The following is a 26,359-nucleotide window of genomic DNA, read 5'->3' on the forward strand; positions in this document are numbered from 1 at the left end:
CAACTGTTGCAACTTGCAATGGGCTCATCCTCGCCTACTGAGCCTGAGGACAATGTACTAGTCTGGTATCCTGAACATGGCAGCATATCTCCTGTCATTCCAGTGTCCCTGGAGAATGGAGACTTCACCCAGATGTGGTACACGCAATCTGGCACACGTATGACAGGCTGGAGGTGGATCTCCTCGCCTCCTAGCCAACAACACACCTTTACCTCTGGATTTCTATAGATGCTCTGGCACACGCATGGCCAAAGCAGCTGCTATATGCTTTCCCTCCTTCGATATTGCCAACACTGGACAGGGTTGTGACAGGAGGACACGAGCTGCTACTAATAGCCCCCTGATGGTCAGGGAGAGTGTTGTTTTCCGGAGTTAAACCAACTCCTACGTGGAGAACCCAGGTGTCTCCCTGTGAGAATGAATCTCCTTTAACGGTTAAGCGGCTGGATCTGGCAACCGGATCCATCTCAGCTGACACTTTAGGTCTGGCCACTGAAGGACCGGAACTGTTACTAGGGCTCTCGAGCCAGCAGTAGTGCATACTATGCACAGCTCCTGGGCACCCTCCACCAATGCACTCTACGCAAATAAGTGAGAACTTTTTTCCAGCTGGTGCCAAGTACAAAATCAGGAGCCAACGCGCTGCTTCACACAGGTTGTACTCCCTTTTCTTTAATCGCTCCTTGATCAAGGCCTCACAGCCTCCACCCCCTAGGGGTATGGGGTATATTGCCGCCATCTTATCTATGCACAACAGGAGTGGATGATGTGACTTGGGTCCCATACTCTGGTGACCCACTTCCTGAAGAGGGCTCAGTGATGGAGACCTCCTTGACGGTACTCTGTGCACTCCTGAGGCTTGCCTCTTGCCTTGCATGCTCTCTGCAAACCCCCATGTGAAACTTGTAGGGTTGTAGAGTTGAACTAGCTGTCTATGAAGACAGTCTTTCTCTTGACTTTTACATTAGCAAGTGATTAGGAGAATTAAATGCTTGTCTGGAGGCAGAGAATGCCATTGGCACCCTGGGGATACAGGGGTGACCCTAACTTGAATTTCCTCTTAGGGATCAATAAAGTATCTCTATCTATCTATGACCGAACCCCTCTTTCTCCCAAGACCTGTTCGTCTTCATTCGGAAACTAGCCTTTTAGTCTGGCAGCATTTGAACCCCAAGGTCAGAGCTCTGAGCAGGGGTTAAGTGCAGAGCTTTTATGCCTGGTACGAACACTAAGGTTTTTATCTACAGTGGACTGCCGGAATCCGGAAGTCCGATGCATTATTTGTTTGTCATACAGGACCGAGACTATGCCATAGCCTGTCCAAGCATGGACGGTCAAGGTGGATAGCTGAAATTATCAGCCACAGCTACATGTGTAAGGTTACTCCACCAGAGGTGTGTCTACCTCATGGGCAGCACTACCTTGTGCACCCCTCTTGGACATTTGTGCAGGGGTATCATGGGTCTCAACTTGCATTTTTGCATGATTCTACAGGGTTAATGTTGTTCCACATAACCCAGTTGCTGAAGCTGTGCTTTTTGCGCTTTCACGGCGTCCTTAACAGGCACGCATTCATTCCTCGTGACCCTGCTGGTATTAGTCATCCATGTGCTGAAAGCACCGCCTCTGGCGGTCAGGAGAAACGAAATAGAACGAAGGTTATGTATATAACCACGGTTCTATGAGTTTCGGATGACCGCCAGAGCTTGGCAGTCACTCGGAATATCCACGAGAAGATTGCCAAGAATCGTATCCTGGGTTGACCTGCCTTTTGTGCCGGCGCACAGGGCAGACGTCACCCAGGTCACAGGTGACTTTGTTGATATAAATACTCGACCTACACGTACGTGTGATGGATATCCATGTGCTGAAAGCACCGCCTCTGGCGGTCATCCGAAACTCATAGAACCGTGGTTATATACATAACCTTCGTTTGCGTATTTGTGGACCATGCCTGACAGGGTACCGAAGATATTTCAGTCAATTCAAGGCTTGCTTTAGTTTTCAGAAACTCATATAGGAACTACTTTTATTGCCATGCTATTTTTTCTCACACGCTAAGAGTTTTTTTTATCCTCCAGATTCTCTAGCTCTCCATGACATATTGCAATATGTCATCCATCCCAAAAATGGCACTTTGTTTTATTTTAATTTTTCTTTACATACTGTATATAGCAAAGATAAAATGATGGTCTTCCACTCGTCTGGAGGTGAGAGCAACTGTTCCCTCTCTTTCCCATCCTCTCTTCACCCACACACCTTTCACGGAGGTGGGGAAATATGCTCTGATTTTTGTTAGGTCACATAGCGCAACCCACTCGTTTCTATTTGTGTCTGATAAACTGCTGCAGCGCAGTGTGCACTCATACTTACCACAAGTGAAGATGTTTTGTTCTTTTCTTGTCCACTCCCTGTGGCATTGACATGCACTCTGCTGTGTGTGTGTGTGTGTGTGTGTGTGTGTGTGTGTGTGTGCGCGTGCACGCACAGGTGTTTTTGTATGTTTATGTGTATGCAGCTTCAAAATGTGAGTGTGTAAATGTTTGAGTGTAACTTGGGTGATACTCCTGTTTTAAAAGACAAGTAAGTGCGCAGATTTCTTGATGTTTGGATACAGACATACATTAATGTGCCATTAGTCATCATTGGAAGGGGGTCATTTAAATCCATGACTCCTACAGCTTTCCTTTCCTTTCCTTTGAGTTTTTCACATACATAAGGAAAGCACCTTTCACTGATTATGTCTGATAGGACAATTATTTTGATGCAAGCTTATTTTCTGTATGAACTGCATCACATCACTGTCTCTCACATCTGAGAGACAGTGATGGGAATATAAACTGTTGGCATTAGGTTCAACAGGAAACTTCAGGGATTAGTTTGTAAACTCAGTGGTCTTGATCTTATGTTCACCAAACAGCTGAAGAGGTCAAGTTCTTCTCTAGGGATTAGAAGACTATACTTCTGCAGCTAAAAGCTGGATGTGTTTACACATTGTGTAGTGAAGTAACCCACAAGTATATTGATGTGCTTTGCATGAATAACTTATAATTGTCACCTATTGAAGCAAATTGCTATAGCCATTATGTGAATGTAGTTTGCAAAGCAAAATAAAATCAGAATGAACTGTTTAGCAATGTTGATGACTTAGCAAAGCAATTTGTTGAGATGTACAGTATAACATTTAAAACTATTTACGAATGACACATTTTGTTGTACCAAGACTTTATTTATCTGCAATACTGTGAAGGTTGCCTTTAGATCAAATGAATATTCTCCTAGCAGTTGTGGAGTGACATTAGGACTCTAATCTTTCTAATCTTCTTACACAGTGTTGAATGTGTGAGGTTGGTGTTGATGGTGAGCGCTGTGCTATGTGTTGTGCAGGATGATGAAGTGGTGCTGCAGTGCTCTGCCACCATCAACAAAGAGCAGCAGAAGCTGTGTCTGGCAGCCGAGGGCTTTGGGAACAGACTCTGCTTTCTTGAGTCGACTTCCAATTCAAAGGTAAGTCTGACGGATGCTGCAGTGGTTAGACAGTGCCTTATATTGTAAATACACACTTACAGTACTCATTGAAGACCACTGCCCCTGAGAATTAGCTACAGGCTATATTTAAGAGAAGTAGACCTACAAAAAGACGTGCTGGCCTATACTTCATAAGATCTTTGACATAATTGACATAACATGCTGTTATGTACTGTACATCCTGGTCTGTCTGGTTTCCCACATAGAGATGTAGTCGATTTACTATAAGCCATGTAGGAAACTGCTCCCCTTTGTATTGCAGAATTAGATTATTTAATTGGGGAAATGGTATCTTACATTTATAATCCAAAGTTTAAAGCCACCAGCCAAACACTTTTAACTTATATTGAATCATTCATATTTCCATACTACGCCAAAACCAAGATTGTGTTAATGGGCTTATTGATCAGTTGTTCATATCAGGTCTTCTGATTTGGTATTTGGCAGTAAAAAAGATGACACATTTCATAAGACTGACCTTAAACATGTCCCTCTGCATGTGAGAGGAATGACTACCTGATGTGACTCGGTTTGACAGTGAGATTGTCATGGCTTGTTGTTCAGTGGCTGCTGTCTATCTGATCAGTCGCACCATGTACATAAGAAATATAATTGATTGATTTGTATATTGTGTCTTCATAGAATGTTCCCCCAGACCTGTCTATATGTACCTTCGTCCTGGAACAGTCACTCTCAGTTCGCGCCCTTCAAGAGATGCTTGCCAACACAGAGGAGAAAGCTGAGGGGGTGAGTACTCTGGGTCTCCCATCAAACAGGCCGCTTATGCTCTAAATGCAGATAAATATGATTATCATTCCTGAGGGAAATGTTCAGTCTATTCCTATATTTACAGTTCGGTGAAGAGAAAGAGTGACGAGCAGTATCTACAGAGAGTAGCTAGTTGTTGGTCAATGTCTATGAGAAGTATGATGTATAGGTATGACCTTAAAATGACACAGAAGGGATGAATGGATTGTTTGACCTTTTTCTCTGATATTAACATAGAAGGTTTGCAACTTCGGTCAGTCAAAAACATGATCAGATGCTATTTTACAAGCCTATTTGCAACCCTATTATTTGTCTTGGGAATAAAACGGCCCATTTTAGCAGATATCTAGCTCCTCCCCATGCTTATCTGGCACCAACATGAATAATTCATTGAACTTTACACGGACTGACTGCCTTGCAGCCAAAGACTGTTCACAATAAACTCCAGCAACTTCTACCTGAATCTTCAACTTGGAAGTGGTAACGGAACATGTGAAGAGAGGCGGTGAGGGATGACCATCTTTAGTGGTCATTTCAAAGTCTGAGATTTTCATGTGATGTTGGCTCCTTCCAGACACCAACAGTATGAATGCAGTCAAAAAGTCTGTGGAGGATCTTGTGAGGGGGAACCCACTGACTGACCGCAGTGTCAGTATTGTTACTGTGTAACTGTTAACATGTACAATACATGTTTACATTTATTGGGAATTCTCTTTACACATAGGCTTTTTCACCCCACAATTCATGAAATGTTAGTTATTAATTGATTTATGAATATAGACTACTTGAGTAACCCATTTTGATCAATACATTTAGCATTTTGTCAGACTGAATGTGAACGGCTTGATTTGAGGAGGTCTGTCTGTTGGTTGAGCTTGTGCAGGATATGTGTGCCACCTGTCTTCTCTGTCTCCACATAGTTGTATGGAACACAAAACAACATTGCTACAATGATGTCTTGTTTGCAGTTTTTTCAAAAATATTTAGTCATCACCTGGCATGACACTTGTTCATCGCATAAACTCATTTTCCCTAAACCATATGGTGAAATAACATACTTTATTATGTTATTTACCTGGAATTCCAGCATTCAACCAAGAACTATTGAACATATCCAGCAGCACATACTTTCTAATATCTCAACATGACAAAGTTGTACATCTTGAGAGTTCCTTCTACTGTAGGTAACTATCCCGTTAGCTCATGTGTCATGTCTATCATGCTCACCAAAATCATGGAAATGAACATTGAAAAACACTTATCTCTTCTATGATCCCAGAAAGATTTTCTTTTACTAGTTTTGTTTTTAAAATTGTATTCTATCTAATGACATACAAAACATAATGATTTGCATTGAGCTCAATGAGCATTAAACAGGCTAATAGGCTCACTGGAAAAAACACCATGCCAATCTCTAGCTATGGTGAAGGGTATGTGATGATGTGGGGCTGTTTTAATTCCAAAGGCCAAGAGAACTTTATCCGGATGCATAGTATCCTGGATCCATAAAATAACTGGCCTTTAAAAATAAAAACGTATAAAAAATCCTCCTGCTCCTATGGGAATTTAACATAGGGGTCAAATGCTCCCTGTATTTCAGGAAGAACATTTATTTATTTACGATACATTCTGCAATCACAAAGGAAGGTCTTTAAAGGTTGGATTTTTACCATTTGTTTTTAATTAAGGCATTTAGATCAATTATCAAAAGATGATTTTATATTCCTCTCTTTAGTCAACTTTAGCATGGGGTCAAATGCTTAGTCCCCCCACTGTATAGACCGATTTACACGTAATAAACAATCGAGCTGCGTGCGCAGCTTGGAGAGCGATAAGAGGTGACCTTGAAATTGAGTCTTTAAAGCAAAGTCTTTTTAATATATAAGTGTCTCTGTTTAAAGGCTTTGCTTTGACGTTTGAATTCTTTTCACAGTGCTATGCCCTGAATTTTGTTGTATATATTTTTTAACCACATTTAAAATAATTTGACCAGTCACAGATCCAGTGATTTATTAAACATTGCTATAGCTATGTTGTTGCTGCATCCTGTAGTTGAATGTGAAATGCCAGACATTTCACTATGCAGTGCTGAGCTGCAATAATTGAGATGACTGACCTTTTTTGACTGCCACAGAGCTTTTGCTGACCTTACAGTAATGTAGGATTGTTCCTTTTCTCCTTAACCAGTTGGGAATTTGGAGTAAAGGACCATTGTCCAGTGAGCTCTTTGGACACGTCTGAATCAACAACATTCAACATTTATGACCTTCAATTAGTTATCTTTTTTCTTGAACATTTTTCTATGAACAGTGTACAAATGTAATTTCTAAGTCTAAAGCCACATGTATTTCTAGTCTAAAGCCACATAGCCTTCGCATTTGCACCCTTATTGCCGATGTAGTTTACTCTGGCCATTTGGTTAACAGGAATCTCAGTCAGGTTATGTTGGGTAATGCAACAGAAAAAAAATACTCAGATTAAAGGATTGAAGTCCTAGAGCTCTATTCTCCTTTCTCTGTGTAATCAGATTTACAATGGGCTTAAGCAATTTCTCATCACCTCTTTGTTAGTCTTCCTGAAGTACAAGTGTTGCGGTCCAGTGCAGGTCAGATAGGTAAATGCGTTGTGCTGATGACGTGTAATCCCTCATGCAGGGACCTCCAGTAATGAGATCACACAATGCCAGAGCTCTGCAGTGCACCTCCCTCCTTATCCAGCTGGCCATACAGGCAAACATCAAGCTTGATTATCACACAGCAGCTCAAGGGAAGATGGCAGTAGAGAATGCAGTGTCTTCCACAGCTCTATTCTCAGAGCGTCAGAACTTTTTTCCTCTCTGCTCATCTGTCGTGTTTGTTTCTGTCTCGTAGCCATTTCTAACCCTGACACTTTGCCTCATGCCTCATTTCCTTTTGTGCCTCTCCTCCACAGTCCATCTCTTTCTCTCCTCTTTCTCTCTCTCACTCACTCCCTCTTCTCCTGTAAGTCTCTCTCTCTTAGCTGCTTGCCTTTCGAATGTAGCTTGAGGCCCATGCTGTTCTGATCTCATGTCCCTAATATGTAAAGAGATAAGCACTATAAATGATTTATTCATGGACCGCTCCACGTTGACATGGACAGAGGGTTAGACTGAGGGAGACTGCCCCTGAAGAGGAGATAATCAACCATTTTGATGTTGATTTGTTATGTAAAGCAGTGTTTATTAAGGCTAATTTCCGAAGCCCAGACTCTGGATTCATTTGTCCATCTTTGCACATTTTCTCAAAATGTACATATATGGATGAGACAGAGTAACATTTGAAACAGACAGCTAGATATTTTCACAAATATGGAGCATAAATTAGGCTTTGTTCTCTTCCTTTATGAATGTTGAAAGACATCCATCAGATAAATAATTTAAGTAGACTTTTAAGAAGTACACACTGCAAGGTTAGGTCACTTGTGATAACCATCATATTTCTCTAGCTCGAGTTGCTAGGTGGTCGAGTTAGAGCTTCCAGGCAGCTACGGTGCGTTATAAGTAGCTGCCTGACAGCTTTAGCTGTTGGGTGTAGCACCTCGAGCTAGGTAAAACCGATTGTTTTCCTTTTTTTTTCGTGCTAACAGTACTTGGTGACCTCGAAAAACGGAGATCTATTAACAATTGCTGGATTTCTCCTTTAACTTGTATCAGTTTTAGCAGTGCTTTTATGAGGCTCAGCTTGCATACAGTATAGTGGTATTGATCTGTTTGTCCCTGGAAGATCAAGGCAACTTCTTTTCTCCTCCCCTTTATGCTTCCCATTTCTTCAGCAAGTTGATGTGGAAAAATGGGTATGTTTTCCTTTTCCTCATTTACCATTCATCTATCAATCCATGCCCCACGTTTCCACTTATTTTTGCCATTTTGCTATTTATAAAGCATTACTGCTTTACCTTTTTACCCTGCCCTAATATACCACCCGTAACTAGTGCCAGATGTCTTGCCCTAGCTGGGTAAAGTCCATCACACATACCAGTGGTAGCACATATCCTAAACTGCTGTTATTCTTTGTTGTTTTTCTGAATCCCATTATTCTCTTGATTTATGGGCAATCAGAAATTCATGATGAAGGTGAGTGCTCCCTTCTCATCTAACTGTGTGTGTGTGTGTGTGTGTGTGTGTGTGTGTGTGTGTGTGTGTGTGTGTGTGTGTGTGTGTGTGTGTGTGTGTGTGTGTGTGTGTGTGTGTGTGTGTGTGTGTGTGTGTGTGTGTGTGTGTGTGTGTGTGTGTGTGTGTGTGTGTGTGTGTGTGTGTGTGTGTGTGTGTGTGTGTGTGTGTGTGTGTGTGTGTGTGTGTGTCTGTGTCTGTGTGTGTGTGTGTCTGTGTCTGTGTCTGTGTCTGTGTCTGTGTCTGTGTCTGTGTCTGTGTCTGTGTCTGTGTCTGTGTCTGTGTCTGTGTCTGTGTCTGTGTCTGTGTCTGTGTCTGTGTCTGTGTCTGTGTCTGTGTCTGTGTCTGTGTCTGTGTCTGTGTCTGTGTCTGTGTCTGTGTCTGTGTCTGTGTCTGTGTCTGTGTCTGTGTCTGTGTCTGTGTCTGTGTCTGTGTCTGTGTCTGTGTCTGTGTCTGTGTCTGTGTCTGTGTCTGTGTCTGTGTCTGTGTCTGTGTCTGTGAGTACATATGCTCTGTATATTTGTGCTTGTGAGTGTGTACATGTACATGCACCGTTTTGTTTCTACAGCTGTCCGCATGTGTGAGTGCCCCTGAAAAAGCTAGAGGTTGTGCTGTCAGCATAGCTTAGCACTCCTCCTTTCCACCACTATTGGAGTGGTCTGGTGCCAACAAAATGTTCTGTCATACTGTATCTGTTAGTTCATAATTAAGTGTAATTTAAAGTAGTCACAGCCATTTGTATGTATCGGTTTCACTTTCATGTTGGTGTCTTTTTTATGAAGACTGGTATAAAATGTTTCATTTTGATGGGTTATAAATTTGAATAATACACGTTAAGAACATTCAAAAGAACTCACATTGGTACTTCAAGAAGAATGGCCCCTTAAAGAGTTTTGATGTCTGTGGATTTCATTGTAGTAAAATGTGACGTGTGCGTGTGTTTGTGTGTGTCTGTGTGTATGTGTGATCAGACTGCCCAGGGTGGGGGACATCGTACTTTACTTTACGGACATGCAGTTCTCCTTAGACACTCGTATAGTGGAATGGTGAGTTTTTCATTTGTCATTTTTATCCAGCCCACAGTATTTCAAATGTGTCACTGATCTGATCTTCAGGCTCTTCCTCTCTCATGTGTTCCTTCTGTCTCTTCAGTACCTGTGTTGTTTATCAACATCACGCTCCTCAACAGACAAACTAGCATTTGATGTAGGTCTGCAGGAGGACACAACAGGTAGGTCTGCTTGCCAAGACCTCCATAATGCTTCATACTAGCTTGATATTCCATATAGCAAAGCCTGTCTAAAGTTATCAAGTGTAGTACCCAGTTCTGTCGCATCCACGAATTGTGGTTATAACAAGCGATTTTAGGTTGATGGAATTTGTACCAGCTGTACTGTCTTCTATGTTAAGTCAGATGCTTTGGTTTTGTAATCATGTATGGGTTCCACCACTAGCCTGTGTGTCCTTGCAGTGTTATATATGGCTAATCCCAGTTAATCAGTCCATCAAAAACACCTCCTCTGTGAACAGGTGAGGCATGTTGGTGGACTATTCATCCTGCCTCTAAACAACGGTCAGAAGGAGAGAAGGTGCGCGTTGGTGATGACCTCATTCTGGTCAGTGTCTCTTCAGAGCGCTACTTGGTAAGCCCCTTACTATTGTCACTGTTATGGTACTTCACCTGTCTTATATGTGTATGTTGTATCACACTGATTGTTGTGCATGAGGCAAGAGGTTGAAAAACAAACAAGGCTTGATTTTTTTGGACTTTGGAATGCCTAATTTTTGCCTCAACTCAGCAAAATTCTTCAACTGTTTCTCTCTCTCTTTTTTTTCTTTCATTCTCATTCTGTTGCTCTTCCATGAAGCACCTGTCGTATGGGAATGACAGTCTGCATGTGGATGCAGCCTTCCAGCAGACCCTCTGGAGTGTGGCCCCTATCTGCTCAGGAAGCGAGGTTGCACAAGGTGGATATCTATCTGACAAACACACATACTGTAGACATTTTGGGAAGATATCTCTCAGGATAATGCAGAGACCAAACACCTTCACACTAATTTGTATACACAATTATGCTTCAACTGTCTCTTACTTGGACTCAACCTTTTTTTAAAGCGATTAATACGTATTATTTCCGTAAAGGAATGATTAGTCTAAACCTTTCATATCAACTACTTTTTTTCTGCTTAACATTAACTTGCCGAATAGCTAAATTAGGACTTACCTCTGCTGTTCCACATACTATCTTGACTCATCACAAACAAACATATTTATCTCTGTAGAGGGGATGCATGGGAGCTGCTATATCTCATTCAGGATAACATCATATATACATATAAACATTAACAAAACTCAAGAAAAAGAAGTCTTAAAAGACTTGTAGCCTACTGGCCTATCAAAGTAAGTGTAATAGTCATACGTCATGTCACGTCCATGCAATTGCAGATCCTCTTCCAGCTAGTTCTGCCCTTGATGGGTTGATTCAGTTTGAAACACCAGTTCAAACACCAGTATAGTATTTTGAGAGAGTTGAGGCCATGTAAACGTAGCTAGCTATTGTGTGATTCTGAATTGCTGAAGAAATACAGACACGGTTTTGAAAATGTTGAGGATGATTTGAGAAATGTACCAAAACAACTGAGAAAAAGAAATAAATTGTTTTGTGGTGTATGCATCTTCAGATACAACCAGGTGCATATGTGATGAAATTGGGATTAGCCCATGAAAGGGAACCCCAGCTAAAAGGCCAAATCCACTGCTATAACAGCACAGACGATTCCATATGTTTGTCTCTATATCATCTGCTTGGCGCAGGCTTCCTGATTGGAGGGGATGTGCTGCGCCTGCTCCATGGTCACATGGACGAGTGCCTGACGGTGCCATCTGGAGAGCATGGAGAGGAGCAGCGCAGGTCAGTCTCTGGGCGCGCTGAGAAACTAGCTCCATTGTGTGGTGTCAGCATGGCTCTACACGCTTGGCTTTTATGGGTTCCTCGGGACGTCTTCTGGTGACAGGGTTTACAGAACAACATGATTAAGCATACGGTGTTGTTATTGCTGTGGACAGCTTGTCTATAATTTCAAAATGGAGGACTGCACTGACGCCTTGTATTGTACATTATGCCTCAATGTTATATTTTAGCAAACCAACATGAAAGGTTTTACTCTGCACTTGGCCATCGGTGGGCTGTTTTTTTCATTGAACTGATTTATGGGGGGGGGGGGGGGGGGTGAAGTGGATTATAATGTAGAATAATGTAGTCAATGGCATAATCTAAGTATAGATTTATGGTTGAACAATGCTGAGATCATGACCCTCTTCTGATAGATTATTATTTTTATTAGCCACAGGTCAATGAGTGAGTGTGCTGCTCTGACTTCCTGCTTCTGAGAAATGAAAGAAAAACCGATGATCCATATTGACCTTTCTATTTCACACCCTGAATACAATACAGGCTTTACTTCTAAATATAGGACTGGGGAGGCTGATTGGGACAAACATTTCCTCACAGGATGTACTGATGTATGGTGTTGGGCTCCATCGCCATCACTCTGCTAAATTAAACAATCTGTTAGTGATTGCATGAAGCCATTTCTGAGCCAGTGATTACATACTTTTACACCATTATGCTGATATTCTCTGTCTCATCCGTCTGGATTAATTTAGTTTACTTCTGTGCCTCTGTTGCTATCTCTCCCAAAAGCAAAAAAACACTGCATGACTAAACCATGCAACAGCATTAAGAAAATCACTTGTCTAACTATAATGTAGTCCATGGTATGACGCATATATTTCAAAATGCCCATTGAGATCTATATTTTGAGGTCCAGAATGTGGACACTTACTTAGCAGCTCATGATGTTTAATCGATCTTAACAGTGCATGCCCAATTTGTACTATGTAAGTCAAATTTGTGCAGTACTGTGGAAGCAAAAAATAACTTATTATATGCCTATCTGGGGCAAAGTCACCCCTCAAACAAGTTGCAATATTGTGTTCACTTTGGATGCACTTTTTGTCCAAGCTAAGTAGCTCACCTTCAAAGTAGGGTGCATGCTGCTCTGATTTCACTACAGGACATGCATAGGAGAAGGGAGAGGTAAGCCACTCTGGGATTTGAACAGAAGGTTTCACTTGTTTGCCATAATGTACTCTCTCCTGACCAAAATCTATTCCCAAGATGGAGCTGTGACTTTTTGAATAATTACAGCATTGCTTTACCTCCCAGGACCCCTCGCGATGAGATGAGTTCATCACATGAATGTTCTGTGACCTAATTACCAGGCTGTACTTAGACACATTTACAATGTAGCGAAAGAGTTTCTGAATCTTGGAAGGTAGAATCTTGGAAGACTATAAATAGATGATATTTACAGCAGGACTATTTCCTGACAGCTAAAACTGAGACAATGACGTGACAATTAAAGATTTTGAAAGACCTGCAATGTGTGTGAACAGAAATAATGACATGCTGACTCCCAGGTGTCCGTGCTGTAACACAGAGCTTCTCTCTTCCCCAGGACAGTGCACTATGAGGGGGGAGCTGTGTCCACTCATGCCCGCTCCCTCTGGAGACTGGAGACTCTGCGAGTTGCGTAAGTCACATATTGTTGGCAACAACCTCAATTCTGCTCGATTTTCTGCCAAAGTCTAAAAGGCAGACATGTGAGCACAGTCACACTGGCATTTTATAATGAATAAATGAGCTCTGCATCTCTTTTTTAAATGTTCATGATAACCGCTAACTCTAGAGCTGCTGGCATTACGTTTCAGCGGCACTTCTGTAAGTCCACTTTATCAGGCCAGTGGTAGGTCATCTGTTACATTTTAGGCCACTGCACATATGTTGCTTTTCTGAGTGGTTAGCGTTCTAAAAATAGTGTGAAGCCTGAGGCATTTTATCAAACTGACATTTTGGGGTTTAGGCCACACTTCTCAAGGACCTGCTCTTCTACAACCTGCATCTGCTGTCTAATTTTAGCTTTTTAACTTCAAGTTACTCTCTGCTATAACCTGCCATTTTGAACACGTTTGTAAATGGGACAGCCATTGTCTCTGTTGTTTTGTTCAACACAATGTTAATGCAAACCAATAAATAATGTGCATCAATATTAGATTCCGCACACATTAGATTATTAGTTTAGCTGTCATTACACATTACTCATGTAATGCTTGACAGGCCACTTGGATCATGCTTTACTTCAAGTGCTGTGGTGACTAAACATCATTTTGGATTCATTTAAAAGTTTTCAGTGCTTTTATTTTAGAAGATACTCACACAGATGCCCACACAGTCTCTCCACTCGGTGGCCATACTGCAATGCATTTTGGACACTTATTGGGAATCTATTTCAGGCAGAACTGCCCAAGGTGCTTAAGGCTTCATGAGCCCGACCTTGCTCCAGCCTCTGAGAGGAGGGACTTACCTAAAAGGACTTTGATATAGCTCTGTAGAGGTAGTTTTTGCCTATTGTTAATCCTTCACCTCCACAATCAAAGCATTTTCATTGTGTACATGGTGGATAAGTCATGAGAATTGACAACAAAAAGAGTAAAATATGAACATATTGATAACGCTGATGGAAAACCTTTATACTCAAATCATTGGGTCATGCATACACATATGCTCCATTCCAGACAACTTGGACACCACTGTACTTTTCCATCTCCGGTGTCCTTGTTCTCTGGAATGCAGCAATAGATCTATGGTAAGTCGTACAAAAAGACTGATAGATGAGGCCCCTGGAAGATGTACACCTACAGTAGGAGAAGCACTAGCTTAATGAAGGTGAATATGATCTAGTGCCTAATTACATATTTCGTATTTACATTTACCTTTTGGTTGCAGAACATTTCATATTGCACAATACAGAAGTGCCAGAGTATGGTGGTAAATAGCTGCAAGACACAAAGCATGGTGTTGTGAGGCCAGTGAAGATCAAATGACTTGTTCTTGTGTGTAGATGGAGTGGCAGTCACACTCGCTGGGGCCAGCCCTTTCGTCTCCGCCACGTAACCACTGGGAAGTACCTCAGTCTTATGGATGACAAGAGCCTACTCCTCATGGACAAGGAGAGGGCTGACATCAAGTCCACAGCTTTCTGTTTCCGCTCCTCCAAGGTACAGAAACGTCAGTGATGTTTCCCCAAACCTCTCTTCCCAGGAAGACCTTATTTTTTCTCATGCCAAGCAGCCTGTGGACTACATATTTGTCCATGGAGAATCTGTAATTCATTTTTAGCACTGCCAATGTACCAAAAAGTCCTGATGCCATGTTGCTGTAACTCTTTGACAAGAGTTTGAGGAGGAGTGATACTCTATTTACTTTTTGTGGGTTCCAGAACACCCACAACTGCCTTTTGTCCTTTTCCCTTGAACTAAAATGTCTATTTTCCTCGTCCAATACTTGTAGGAAAAACTGGACTTGGGCTTCAAGAAAGAGGTTGATGGCATGGGTGTCCCTGAGATTAAGTATGGCGACTCTGTGTGCTACATCCAGCATGTTGATACATGTCTGTGGATGACCTACCAGTCCATGGATGCTAAATGTGCACGAATGGGTGGAATACAGAGAAAGGTAATGTGGAGAATGAAACCACTCTGCTCATCATACCAGTGCTCCTCAATAATTAGTCATCAATAATGAGATGTACATCATACCAGTGCTCCTCAATAATTAGTCATCAATAATGAGATGTACATCATGCCAGTGCTCCTCAATAATTAGTCATCAATAATGAGATGTACAGTATGAGTACAGTACCTGCCTATTGCTATATATATTGCTGTCATGGTATTCCCTGCGTGTGTAGTCATGCTAACGTCATTGTAATTGTGCGTTGTTGTGCTGTGTGAATCCTGTAGGCTATAATGCATCATGAGGGTCACATGGATGACGGCCTTTCACTGTCCCGCTCTCAGCATGAGGAGTCACGCACCGCCCGCGTCATCCGCAGCACAGTCTTCCTCTTCAACATCTTTATCAGGTCTGGCTCTCTTCCTCTCCCTTTCTCTGTCTTTTTCTTTTATGCACACACACACACACACACACACACACACACACACACACACGTGCAGACTCATGGAAAGATATTGTTTATGGTAGCATTTTACAATAAAGAATATGTATAGTCTATAGATGGAGTCCAACATTTGATGCAGATCCAACATTTTTCTCACAAACTGTTGTTGTTGGGCCATTAGCATAGCAACATTTCCCCTGTCTCTGCTGGCCCATTGAAGCTGAGTAGGTATTGGCTCAGTAGCACTTGGATAGCAGAGCTCCTGGGGAACACTGCGTTGCTGCCTGAGGTGGTGTTGGTGGGTTAGCAGGGGGCAGTGGCTAGTGCTGTGCTGGGGACATTAGGCTGTAGAGGATACTGCACACTCTTGAGGTGTCCTTGGCTAACTGGTCAAACCTGGCTCGTCCCATCTAGCCACCTAATCATCCCCACTGCAGTTGGCTGACAGAGTGTCTCACTTTCCACCTCAGGCTGGTGCGTGGTGAGCATTCTGGCGCAAAATGGCTGCCATGCATCACTCAGTTTATTTTTAGTGTTTGTTTCAGTGCAAACACTGAGCAGGCAGCTGAGGACTGTCAGGACCCATTCACTGACTGAGCCCAAAACTGGACAGGATTACAAATTCTGCACCTTTAACACTTTTGACTGACATGTTTTTGTTCATCTCCAGGGGTCTAGATTCCTTGAGTAAAAAAGGGAAGGTTTCCACACTGGACTTGCCCATTGAATCTGTCAGCTTGAGCCTAGAGGATCTGATTGGCTACTTCCAGCCTCCAGAGGACCATTTAGAACACGAGGACAAACAAAACCGTCTCCGTGCACTGAAGAATCGTCAAAACCTATTCCAAGAGGAGGTAGATCAAAGTATTGCACAATTACAGAATATTTTTATATACGGATTTAGAGCTTGAGTCCAAAACATATTTTGAATCTGAAGTACTGTTGTGTGTGTGTGTGTGTGTAAATGTGTGTGTCTGTCTGTGATCTGTATGTGCGGTCTCTGTGCGTCTCTATACAGGGTATGATTAGTCTGGTGTTAGAGTGCATTGACAGGCTACATGTATATAGCAGTGCAGCCCATTTTGCTGATGTGGCGGGAAGAGAAGCTGGGGAAGCTTGGAAATCTATACTAAACTCATTATATGAGCTGCTGGGTAAGAAGATCATTCCTCTTTAACCTAGTCGTCTCCCTCTTTGTTTGTTTCCTCTTGCTGAAACATTTTACAATCACTCCAACAACCTGAAAAATATTGTATATACTAAGTAGCTCTTGGCATTTCAGCCCTCTTATACAGTAGATAATACAGTATGTGTTACTCTAAAAGACAAACATGGCGTTAATAGAATGATTTTATTTGCCTTGCCACTACTTAGTTGGTATCGGTGAAGACACTAATGGCCATCCATAGATTCAGAGATTCGACCTCTCATTTTTATAGAAAAGGAATCTACTGTATTGAGGAGCCAAACTGAATAACATACCATAGTTGCCTTTTTAACCGGGCAGCGTTCATATCCTTCCTCATAATCTAGTCTCTAGGTTTAAACAAATCTCTGGTTAAAACTAATCCTGTATAAATCTGGAATAAAAACCATATTATTGTTTTCTTCCCCTGTTTTTCTTAGCTGCCCTCATAAGGGGTAACCGGAAGAACTGTGCCCAGTTTTCAGGCTCTTTGGACTGGCTGATCAGTCGTTTAGAACGCCTTGAAGCTTCTTCTGGTAAGTGTGGCATACTGTACCTCATTTGTTGCCCTCTGCTGGTTACCCCTGATAGGGTGGAATGACCAATCCTCCCTTAGCAGCAACCAACCACCCTGCTCAGGTCTCGTGTTTATCGAAGAGCACAGGTTGCTTGAGTTGTCTCTAGCCTTGGTTTAATTGTGTTGACCTGCAGAATCATTAACAACCAAACACTAGGTTATCACACTTTTCTTATGTGAGCACAAATCAGAACAGAGCAGAATAAGGTTGAAAAGAAAAAATGTTGCAGCGCAGTCTTGTGAACTGTAGTACTTGCCTTAGCCTCGCCATCTTCTCCCAGACCCAGTGGTTTTGCATGGCTGCTTTTGTGCTGGCGCACTGGCTGTGACTGCTCCATGGATGCCGGTAGTTGGGCGTGTGTGAGGATGAAACAAAACAAAGGGGCATGTCAGAGAGAAAGGGAGAGAAGAGAAGAACAACCCGGCTTACGGGAGAAGCTGCCGTTTGGATACAGAAGAACTCCTCTCACAACCCATTGGCTCCTTGAAAACATGGGTTATTGCCACCTAGCCTGCATTGCAGAGACAAGCCTCTTTACTGACTACTGCTCTTTCATGGTATTTTGATAGTGGAAAGCAATATGTTAGCCACAAATACCAACAATACACAGAAACATTACCATGGTATGCTGTCCATCACATCTCGATGCATTGTAATGTATAGGTAGTCTGTATGGCTAGTATAGTGAGTTGGGTTTTGTGCATGTGGATGTGTGTTTTGTTTATTTGTTTGAGAGGGAGAATATGTATGCGTGGACAGAGTGTACAGGTTGCATGTGGTTGCACTATGTCTGCTCAATAAGTTAAAGAGTATTATTAATCAAATATAGTTATTTGAAAAGCTAGACGAGGCCAGAAGGACCCGCGTAGATAGTGTAACAGTGTGTCTGTGTGTGTGTGTGTGTGTGTGTGTGTGTGTGAGAGAGAGAGAGAGAGAGAGAGAGAGAGAGAGAGAGAGAGAGGATGTGCATTCCATAAAGAATTCATGAATGTTCCATCACTGCAGTACCTCTAAAGAGAGCAAACATCCGACACATCAGGAGCAGTTTTTTTCACATTCCTGTCTCATTGAAAGCACTACTCATATCCAGTTTCAATGGAACTGACAGCTAAAACATTTTGATATTGTGGAAAAGGTTAATTTTTCCATAATTCATTTCAAAAAGTAAAACTTTCATATATTCTAGATTTAAAATACACAAAGTGAAAGATTTCAAACCTTTTTCTGTGACTGGTGAGGTGACCTGTGTGAGTCCACCGACTCAAGCCACAGAATAAGGCAAAGCCTTCCATTTGCCCAAGGCCCTGTTTCCACCACACAACTGATATGTTCACCATAGACCATCCTACCTGGACTACCTCAGTGGACTTCTTGTCCCTGACACACACTTTTGACTTATAGCAGATTTGCAACCCTTCTACTCACAAAGTAGAGCTTGATGTCATTCCTACTCATAACTGTGCCACAGATACTCAGTTGCACTTCTGTACCTCTGCCCATTATTTAATTGATATGTCTCTGGCACATCTCTTCTTCTACCTATGGTCCCATTCCACCGCGACCTCCGGAACCTTCTTCCATCCACTTGTCTCAGTGGTCATCTCCGCTCTACCTCCTCCTAGCACATTCCTCTCTCTGGAGGTTAATGGGCCTCTGTGTTCTACTTTGAGCTACTGTCTGGATGGCCTGTTTCCTCTCTCCGTGAGACCTGCTCAAACTAACCAGCCTCACCCATGGCTGAGTGATACCCTCCAAATGCTGTGCACTAATCACAGAGCTGCTGAGAGAAAATGGAACAAAAATGTAAAAAAAAATACTGACCTCCCAAGCTACCAGTTGCTTCTGTCCTCCTTATCAAGCATCACTGCTGCAAACTTTTTATCTACTGAGATCTACTGTACTGTGTTACAGTTACATTTTCAAAACACTCAACCCTCCTCATCCTCCAGCTAGCAGCTTCACAGTTGACACCTTTGCTTCATTCTTCACAAACAAAGTGGTGGCAATCATTAGCCAGTTTTCTAAACCACTCAGTCACAACCAGTTCCCTCCAGTTAAAGGTACTATCAGCGATACTAAGAGATTTCTAACTCGTAACACTTACATGCACACTCTCTCTCTCTTGATTTTTCTGTTTAGTATCTTGATTAAGTTTTTCTGGTTTGTCATTTTGAGCTATAACACCCTCTTGTTATCTTGTATGTACAGTACAGATACTATTTATTGCTACTCTAAGGTCTCCTTTTGCACTGTAGTTGGAATGCCAGTCCTCATTTGCATGGATAAAGCATCAGATAAATTAACACATTTAATTGTGGATCTCATGTATTATTAAAATCAGTTTAAATTAACAGTATTGTCTAATATCTAGTTCAAAGGATTAGATAAAGATCTGCATTGAGTGACAATTCCCTTTTTAGAAACCCTGCACACCCGACGTATATAACAGAATTTAGCGCTCCCCTGTGCATTGGCACTTGAGTGTCAAATGATTCAAAGTTGGCACCCCCTTACCAGCCTGGAAATCAGATTATCCTGAGAGCTCTCGTTTCTCATGTTACGGTCAATGTCTTACGTTTGTCTTCCTCTAGGTCTTTGACCCATAGTGTAGAATAGTCAGTTCAGTGCCTGTTGTTCAGTAATCAGAATGCATCTCCCATGCAATCGACTTGTAGGGACAGCAAGGTAGACAGCAAGCCATTTACTTTACATACTGTAAAGTCCTTTTACATTTATTTGCTCTTGCCGGTCAATTTGCAGCCTGATGTGTTTCCATCTGTCTCCATAAATTCTCATATTGTTCATACTGCAGGTATACTAGAAGTTTTGCATTGTGTCTTGGTGGAAAGTCCGGAAGCCTTAAACATAATTAAGGAGGGGCACATCAAATCGATTATCTCTCTTCTGGACAAACATGGGCGTAACCATAAGGTATGAGACTGGTCTAGTTTATTCCGCCCTTTTACGGTGTTCCAGTTCTTTCTTTGTGTGACCTCTGAGGCTTGAATTGTAGGTGCTGGACGTGCTGTGCTCCTTGTGCGTGTGTCATGGTGTTGCTGTGCGCTCCAACCAGCACCTCATCTGTGATAACCTCCTACCAGGCCGAGATCTGCTGCTACAGACGCAGCTGGTCAACCAAGTCAGTAGGTAGGGCTGTGCTCTGTTTTTTTTAAGTTAAGTTTGAAAATGTCTAGTTGATTTTGAGATGTATCATTTGGATGTTGTATACTATCTCACTTTGTCTCTCTTTATATGCTAGCATGAGGCCCAACATCTTCCTTGGTGTCAGTGAAGGCTCTGCCCAGTATAAGAAGTGGTACTATGAGCTCATTGTGGACCATGTAGATCCCTTCATCACTGCTGAAGCTACCCATCTGCGAATGGGCTGGGCCTCGACACATGGCTATTCTCCCTACCCAGGAGGAGGGGAGGGCTGGGGCAGCAATGGGGTTGGTGATGACCTGTACTCGTATGGCTTTGATGGGCTACATCTGTGGTCAGGTAAGACTGCTGTCATCAGTTTGTTGTGCATGCTTTAACAGATTATTACTCTTCTATAGCCAACCACGGGTTTCCTCCATATGGGGACTCTACTGTGATGTAGTCAGTGCCTCAGAAGACAAAATCTTGCAACCATTCATGACCACTGTAGCTGTATGAAGTCTGCCATCTTTAGCACGGCATCTGCTGTATGAACACTGTACAGGAACATAGTGTTCCCTGAAGATGGCCAAGCACTTAAATATTAACGCTCTCTTCTCCTCTAGACTGTGCTTTGATGACTTCCTGTGTGTGTCCTCGTAGGTTGCATTGCCCGTACTGTCAGCTCCCCTATTCAGCATCTTTTGCGCACAGAGGATGTTGTCAGCTGCTGCCTGGACCTCAGCGCTCCCAGTATCTCCTTTCGCATCAATGGGCAGCCAGTACAGGGCATGTTTGAGAACTTCAACTCTGATGGGCTCTTCTTCCCTGTGGTTAGCTTCTCAGCAGGAGTCAAGTGAGTAGAAGGGGTGTGCCTTTGTCTACTTAAAGCTATTGTTATTATTATTAGTGTTATTAGTAGTATTATTATTTTCTTTTCTTTTATTGCCAACAATTATTATTATATGTCAATGACACAAAGTCAGCCTGTGATTTGCAATCTATTTCTGTACACAGATGAAAAAGCTCTTCTAGTTTATCATCAAAAATAAGGTTGATGTAGAAAAGTTATTGATGTGGTTCCCAATTATATGAAATGATGTTCTTGAGTTAGTGATGACCATAGTTATTTCAAGAGGGTAAGCAAAGCACCACTGATTTTGTACTATACCGATTCAAACCTATATTGGAAAGGTTTCATTTTTATATTGAGCAGCAGTTATGAGGAATGAGTTATCAATTAGACGTTATTCGATTAGCTGTATTAGACATTTGAAGTCTTCCTGTAGAGCTACAGCAGCTGGTGTTATGACACCATATGTTATGCAATGTAGCTTTGACTCTTGTTTTTGAAGTGTTGAATTAATGGATATCAAGTTCCTGGCTCACACCTTCAAACACTGTTGGGCACAAACACGCACTGTATGTTTTACGGTACGCTTATGTGATTTGTCTGCTTTTAAAAGGGTGCGTTTCCTGTTGGGTGGTCGTCATGGTGAGTTCAAATTCCTACCACCGCCCAACTACGCTCCCTGTTTTGAGGCTGTGCTCCCCAGAGAGAAGTTGCGAGTGGAGCACACTCAAGAGTATAAGCAGGACCATGGAGCTACCAGGGACTTGCTGGGCCCCACAATCACCCTCTCACAGGCTGCCTTCACTCCCATACCAGTGGACACTAGCCAGGTACCAACAAAACACATGCAGGCCACATCATGACTCAGCAGTTTATTCCAAAGGAAAAGTAGCACATTCCCCCCATACACAATAGGGTCATTCCAAATCACCTGAAGGTCTGTACATGACCCCACTCTTCTCCAAATTTCCTCATGTATATTTGTACTCCAGATGTCAGTGTGTAAGTCCTTTTACAGGCCGTGGTCATCTGTTGCTGTTTGTGACTCCATTTTAAAGGGCCTCCTGCCTTGCACAGTGAAACCTCAACAGATGGTCCAGAATTCAGCATGACGCCTGGTTTTCATCCTACCATATCACCATGCTACTCATGACTCATGAGCTACTCATTCAGCTGAATTCAGCTAAAATTCAGATCACTAATGCTTGCCTACTAAGTGATCTCTGGGTGTACTCCCTCTTACTTGAGTACCAGAGGTGTAAAAGTCCGGCTTCAGAAAGTAAAAGTCCTGACACATATTTGCTATAACCATTCAGTAAACCAGGTGATTCAAAATGGCACAACTCGTCAGCACAGGTTGAGCCAATACATGGTAGGACTTTCACTTTCTGAAGCCGGACCTCTGTTGAGTACCCTCAGCCACTGCATTCTTCTGAGGAACGTTGCCTGCACTGGTGCACATGGCAATCCAGACTATTCCCGTTTGTGGCTTCCTGATGGTGGAATGAGTAACCTGAGCAGGGTTGTCCCTCTCCATCTTCAATAATCTCTTGAAGACCCACCTATTCTGAGAGCACCTCCTCTCCCAACACTTCTAACAAACTTAACATACCTCACACTTACCATGCACCTCCTCTCTGCCCAGTGCCCACTACTGCAATATCTCTTGTTCTGGTCAATAACTTGATTGCTTCTTTCTACAGTAAGCTGCTCCTTCTGCTCCTCACTGTCGTCTGAATTATTTCAGTCAGCATCTCTTTTGGCTATGCTATGGGTAAAGCATCAGTTGAATGAATAAATGTAATTGTATCTCACCGCAAACATGTATGAAATCCCCTGTCTGTCTGACAGTAGTCATGGCTAATGGATCTAAATGAACTAAACAAACTAAACTAACTAATCTAAACTAATTGACATAAAGCTGCTGTCTGCAATTTTAACCAAACTCTTTTTACCAAATTTAGTGATATGCTCTTCATGGTCGTGACTCTCAAGCGGCTATTGTTTTTTTTTTTATGCATCAATGACCGCTTCTTGATTTAAACTGTTGTCAGAGATTTACAACTTTATGGTATCCTATGATCGGTCAGATAAGATACTCTGTTTAATTTTATGATATGAAGCTGAGATCTGTCTCACACCTCGTTCTACTGTAGGCAAGCTCGCCCCAAATGCACAGTTATTATGATATGTTGCAAAACCCATTGAACTCATTCCCCATCGCGCTCTCCCACCCGTTTCCTGCTCACTCTTCACATTTCTACTTTTTGTTGATTGCTTTACATTTTATCACAAAGGCTACTATCGTGTGATTTTAGATTGTGCTGACACCTCATTTGGAACGGATTCGTGAGAAGCTTGCTGAAAATATCCATGAGCTTTGGGTGATGAACAAGGTAGAGCTTGGTTGGACATATGGCATGGTGAGTTGGTTATCAACAAAGAAGTGTGCGTGCGTGGGCAGGGGTGTCCCTGAGATGTTCCTGTAATAATAATAGTAATGTTTAAACAAACAACACATGAATAAATAGACCATTGAATTTAGAGGTTTGTTTGTGTACACAATGACCCCAAAGTCTGTTAAAATGGAATTAGCCCTTCAGTATTCTTTCCTTGCTGTAGATTCGGGATGACAACAAGAGACAGCATCCCTGTCTCGTTGAATTCTCGAAGCTTCCAGAACAAGAACGTAGCTACAATCTGCAGATGTCCGTGGAAACACTCAAGTCAGTTAAACTGAAATCCTAATTTGCCTATCCTAAATTACCCTTATATTTACTTTTTAACGTCATTGTTTTTTGTTACCCCCTCTCTTATCTTCTGTGACCTTGTTCTATATTTCTGTATTTTGTTAGTTAACTTCTTTAGTTTTTGTATATTTTATGTTTTGTAACTCATTGGTATATCATTTTCATTTCTCTACCATTGTGCCAATTGCTTTGTACATACCAGAGACCAAATGTAGTGCTTTTGATGCATTACACCTTTTTTCAATTGTGTAAGCATAACTTTAAAAACAAGGCCAGTTTTTTTCCAAAACACTATAATAAACACAATATTACACCCAAACAGCATCCCTTAGCTTTTTTGCAAAATCAAACACTTCAGTCAAAACTCTACAATTATTTGTCAAAACTTTGTAATCAATTACTCACTAATGTCCTCAATACAAAACACATTTGACTAAACAGGTTTCCTAGGATATAGTGTTGTATTGATCCCCCCCCACCCAGAAATATTGTTTAGTAGGATTAGAGGATAATTACAGGATAAGTACAAGAATATACTGACCAAACACGACACATCAGAACAGACCTTTACACTGAGAACTTTTTTTCTCTACATTGTGAAGTGCAAAAAGTTTTGATCTGCTTCAGCTTTTCACACGACCCTATTGCCCTACATAATACCATATAACCCCATACCAAATCTGTAACACCATACACTAGCTAACAGCCTTTGACTCTGAAAACTTCCTTCCTCCTGTGCTACATTGCCTTACATTTCTGTTGTTGACAAAAGGTTGTGCAGATATGGGCTGATCATTTGCTCCTTGAGGCTTCACTAACTGTGGGATGCTTTTGAGTGTAGTGTTTAAGGAATAGTAAAAAACTGTAATTCGTTGAAACCTCCTCTCAGTTTCTCTTTTCGTGACACCAATCCCTTTGGAGCCACAAGAGGAACGGCTTTAGTTTAATTAACTCAATAGTGTCTATTTAGCACAGATTGGGAGGGAAGGATGGAGGACTGCAGTTTTCTTGTGTGCCTTGGTCATTGCTACAAGCCTCTGGAAGTGCATCACAGATCAAATGTATTTCCATCTTTATCTTTGTCAGGACCCTTCTGGCACTAGGCTGCCATGTTGGTGTGGCAGATGAGCATGCTGTTGAGAAAGTCAAGAAGCTTAAGCTCCCCTCCAAGTGAGTATGAGATTTCTTTGACCCTTTTTCATGAACTGAAATATGCTTTAGGTCAGTTGAAGGTTAACACTTAGTGTTCCATCCTGAATATACATTATTTTGTGCAATACTGTACACAAGTTTTGTTTTTATTACATTTCCATCTTATAGATATGAACTCTCCAGTGGATACAAACCAGCCCCTATGGACCTGGGTCACATTAGACTTGCCTCCGCCCAGGAGGCCATGGTGGACAAGCTGGCAGAAAATGCCCACAATGTTTGGGCAAGGGACCGGATTCGACAGGGCTGGACTTATGGCATCCAACAGGCATGTTGGAGGGCAGTTCTAATTGGGGTAGTTGCAGAGGCCCAATTCTGTAGATGCTGAGGAACTCCGGCTACATGCAGTATGAGGATGTTCTTCAGAAAGAAAATAGAAGTTGTATGGTTAGCCAGACCATACTGTATAGTTACTTAGAGTGCCATCAGCAAAAAAACTCATTTTAGAATATTGGGGAAGATAAGTTTGGTAGATAAACTATCCAAGCAACTGTAGCAGAAATCCCAGAATTGAGCTGAGTCCAGTTTTAATTCCTTATCAATTAAATATGTCCCTTTGATCATGTAGTGATGATATTTTGAGCAGGCAGTCCAAGACTGAAAAAGCATGAGAGGTTTTTCAGTCCATCCATGGAGTGGGAATTACAGAAGGATGGTTTAAATGTGGAGTGAGAAACTTACTTTTGCTTGTCCTTAGGATGTAAAGAGCAAGAGGAACCCACGGCTGGTTCCATATGTATTGCTTGATGAACGAACCAAGAAATCCAACAAGGACAGCTTGCGAGAAGCAGTGCGTACACTCCTAGGCTACGGATATAGCCTTGAGGCTCCAGACCAAGACCACGGTGAGTCCTTCATTTCTAAACCTCTGCCAGGCAACACCCACAACCTACAGTATAAAATCCTATTGTAAATAACCCCTGCCATTTTATTTACTCTCATTTTTGCTATCAACATTTTCATTATTACTGAAGTTGATTGGTCCTTGAATGCCCAAACTATGTATTCTGTTGAGTTGTATTAGAAACATTTGAGATTAATTAAATACACCTGGAGATTAGTATCTCAGAATGTTTTGATCAGGTCATTGCTTTGTTAATTTTTTTATACTGTAAGTATCATGGTTTAAAGCAATGAAATTGTCACTGTTAACATAATGCCTGATCCCTTTTTAGTTCCAAGTATAGAGGG

General features: G+C 41.9%; 1 protein-coding gene across 1 annotated transcript in view; it reads left to right on the forward strand.

The window, feature by feature from the left end:
• ryr2a (ryanodine receptor 2a (cardiac)) overlaps positions 1-26,359 on the forward strand; it is a 119,172-nt gene that overhangs the window by 29,114 nt on the left and 63,699 nt on the right. The window contains exons 2-25 of the mRNA XM_062525565.1: positions 3,388-3,507; positions 4,171-4,275; positions 9,397-9,471; positions 9,578-9,656; positions 9,956-10,068; positions 10,294-10,393; positions 11,241-11,337; positions 12,947-13,021; positions 14,390-14,546; positions 14,839-15,003; positions 15,291-15,412; positions 16,119-16,302; positions 16,467-16,602; positions 17,075-17,170; positions 20,025-20,143; positions 20,226-20,359; positions 20,472-20,713; positions 21,017-21,209; positions 21,820-22,036; positions 23,525-23,629; positions 23,829-23,932; positions 25,043-25,126; positions 25,277-25,436; positions 25,866-26,013. Coding sequence (XP_062381549.1) covers positions 3,388-3,507; positions 4,171-4,275; positions 9,397-9,471; positions 9,578-9,656; positions 9,956-10,068; positions 10,294-10,393; positions 11,241-11,337; positions 12,947-13,021; positions 14,390-14,546; positions 14,839-15,003; positions 15,291-15,412; positions 16,119-16,302; positions 16,467-16,602; positions 17,075-17,170; positions 20,025-20,143; positions 20,226-20,359; positions 20,472-20,713; positions 21,017-21,209; positions 21,820-22,036; positions 23,525-23,629; positions 23,829-23,932; positions 25,043-25,126; positions 25,277-25,436; positions 25,866-26,013 — 3,130 coding nt within the window. The remainder of the gene's footprint in view (positions 1-3,387; positions 3,508-4,170; positions 4,276-9,396; positions 9,472-9,577; positions 9,657-9,955; positions 10,069-10,293; positions 10,394-11,240; positions 11,338-12,946; positions 13,022-14,389; positions 14,547-14,838; positions 15,004-15,290; positions 15,413-16,118; positions 16,303-16,466; positions 16,603-17,074; positions 17,171-20,024; positions 20,144-20,225; positions 20,360-20,471; positions 20,714-21,016; positions 21,210-21,819; positions 22,037-23,524; positions 23,630-23,828; positions 23,933-25,042; positions 25,127-25,276; positions 25,437-25,865; positions 26,014-26,359) is intronic.

Source organism: Sardina pilchardus, chromosome 22 (assembly GCF_963854185.1).
Source record: "Sardina pilchardus chromosome 22, fSarPil1.1, whole genome shotgun sequence".
Taxonomy (NCBI): domain Eukaryota; kingdom Metazoa; phylum Chordata; class Actinopteri; order Clupeiformes; family Clupeidae; genus Sardina; species Sardina pilchardus.